Source organism: Montipora capricornis, chromosome 10 (genome assembly GCF_036669925.1).
Source record: "Montipora capricornis isolate CH-2021 chromosome 10, ASM3666992v2, whole genome shotgun sequence".
Classification (NCBI taxonomy): Eukaryota; Metazoa; Cnidaria; class Anthozoa; order Scleractinia; family Acroporidae; genus Montipora; species Montipora capricornis.
In genome coordinates, this window is record NC_090892.1 from 8,419,282 (window position 1) to 8,421,781 (window position 2,500).

At 38.8% G+C, this 2,500-nt stretch overlaps 1 protein-coding gene across 11 annotated transcripts in view; it reads left to right on the plus strand.

Moving 5' to 3' along the window:
• The window catches only part of LOC138019199 (beta-2 adrenergic receptor-like), a 65,255-nt gene extending 63,060 nt beyond the window's left edge, over positions 1 to 2,195 (plus strand). For all 11 annotated transcript variants that reach the window (XM_068865897.1, XM_068865896.1, XM_068865906.1 and 8 more), the window contains one exon: positions 621 to 2,195. In XM_068865897.1, coding sequence (XP_068721998.1) covers positions 711 to 1,772 — 1,062 coding nt within the window. In that variant the 5' untranslated portion in view covers positions 621 to 710 and the 3' untranslated portion in view covers positions 1,773 to 2,195. The remainder of the gene's footprint in view (positions 1 to 620) is intronic.
• The last annotated feature ends 305 nt before the right edge of the window (positions 2,196 to 2,500 follow it).

Genomic DNA, 2,500 nt, shown 5'->3' on the forward strand with positions numbered 1-2,500 from the left:
CATGTAATTTGTAGTTTGCTATATTATTTTGATTTGTAACGCACTGAAAAAGAAAAGTACCTTTTTTTGTAATCTGGTGTAAAAAGAGTGAAATGTGAATAAATTATTGTATAATGGCAATGAAAATTAGCAAAATGAGTACGTGGGTTTGATATTTGACATATATTGTAAGATTTGTGCCTGTACGGGAAGAAATTACCGTACTACATGGCTATTTTGTTCAAAACTAGACTGTTGCTAATCTAGCGTTCAGTTTGCAACAGTTTAGAAAGCAATTTTGAACATCAGAGAACTTCACTTAACTCGAAAACGTGTTTACTAATTCGAATCTGGAATTTAAAAAAGTGTCAACACAATTTTTACGCATATTTCGAGACCTGAGAGCTCTAAGACTTCTTTTTGATCAACATAAATTTGACTGCTAAAGAAGACGGGCTTGCAAAGCACGAATTCTCGTCTATATTTAACCATATCCATGTAGGCTTCATTTTGCCATTTTCTGCAAGCACTAAGCTTTTTGTTTTTTTTTGAAAACTTCGATAAAATCTGATTTATGATGCATGCATATTTTCTAGACAGAACATGACATTCATCAGTACTGTAATGTTTTTTTTTTCCAGTCTGCAGGTGCAAGGATTAATTGCAGATTGACTGTCGACATATCCATCTGTGGAGACTAAACATTTTCAGTGGCTTGATGGTAGACAAAAATGCTGTGTTTATCAAATGCTTCCCGGATCTTTAATTCCTCAAAATCTGGAGGTAATTGCTCTAGCGATCCTGAACCCTACGAACCCCTATTGGTTGAAATTTTTACTGCGTCAGTGATCGTAGTTTTAGCCCTGATTGGCGCACTCATTGTCGTGGTTAATGGTCTTGTAATCTCTATGGTCTACAAAAAGAAAACTTTGAGGTCGTTTACGAACTTGTTTCTCGGTTCGTTAGCGCTCTCCGATCTCGTGACTGGCTTGGTGGGAGTTCCTCTCCTGTTGGTGTGTAACATGATAAGAGCAGACATATGCATATCTTCCGCTTTTTTCATTCGATTCACCGGTATTTCGTCAATTTGTCATGTTCTTCTCATTGCCCTAGATCGTTATTTCGCGATAGTACATCCATATAGGCGCGCGTCACTCATCACAAAAAGGCGCGCAATCTGTGCTATCTGCTTGGTTTGGGTGTTTGCGTGTTTATTCTCCGCCATTCAATTATCATGGGATAACTTGAACTTCGGCGACGCTTCAGAATCTGAAGAGTCCGTCGATATCAACATTGGGTACAGTATAATCTGCCTAGTACTTTTCTTCCTTGTTCCTCTTCTGCTGATGTGCTTCATCTATGGACGTATATTCTACATCTCCTTTAAGATTGCCAAAAATGATCGCCATCTGCAAGACGCCCTGCATCGGGGATCTCGTGCCGTTCATCGTGAGTGGCGAGGCCGAAGTGTGTTGGTGATAATGGTTGTAATTTTTGGGGGCTGTTGGCTACCATTTTTCTTGGCTATGTTAAATGATCATTCCAGCGAACCAGATCCAACTCCTTCTCTTGTTTGGATGCAGCGTTTGCTTTCTGTTCTTGTTTTTATTCCTCCACTGACAAATCCGCTGTTATGCACGTTGGCCAAGAAAGATTTCCGACAAGTTTTACGAGGGATGATCTTCAAACACAAATGTCGTCAAAAATACCGGGAAAGGGCACACGATCCTCTTCATCACTACGCTGCGCATAGCTCGCAAAGCGAGGCAATAATTAAAACGACGACACTATGACAAATGGAGTGTGATTCTGCTGGGTGCCTGAAGCGCAGCGGAAACCAGCGTTTAGTCAATATGAAAGACAAGTTATACTAAAAAATACAAGGAATCATTAGAGTGTCATTGCAATTAAATATGGCAAACAACGAAAATATACAACAGACTAAAAATACTAAAACTGATACGAGAATTCGTCAAAGATTAATGCAATAGCTTACAATCATCGAAAAAATGACAGACTAAAAATTTGTCCATGAAAACACTGGACGGCAAACCGACAAAAGCCAAAAGCAAAAAAACCCAAGATGTAAAATATGAGTTACAACACAAAGGAAAATAACACAAAAGAAAGCGGAAAGAAAAATTACACTGCAATAATACGTCGCCCGCTACGAAAAAACCAGTGGTAAAAAACCTATCGGGCCAAAAAACCCACTTGAAAACGTAGTCCTCGATCGAAATGCGACGCATCACTAACTCCGAGGATTAGTGTTTTAATATATAGCATCAAAGTTAGGCTACAAGACGAACGGCTGTCCGGAAGGCGAGAGAACTTCAAAAACCAAATCATTTGGATTAGTAAAGGTACAAATTTGCATATACCCAACAAAATTGCCAAACAGTTCTTGTGAACAAAGACTTACTCTTACAGTAGAAAGAGAGATCATTGACATGATAAATATGCTTCGAACCGTAATTAAAACGCTTTCCAACTACACTTTGTTACGTTGGAAAGCACTTAT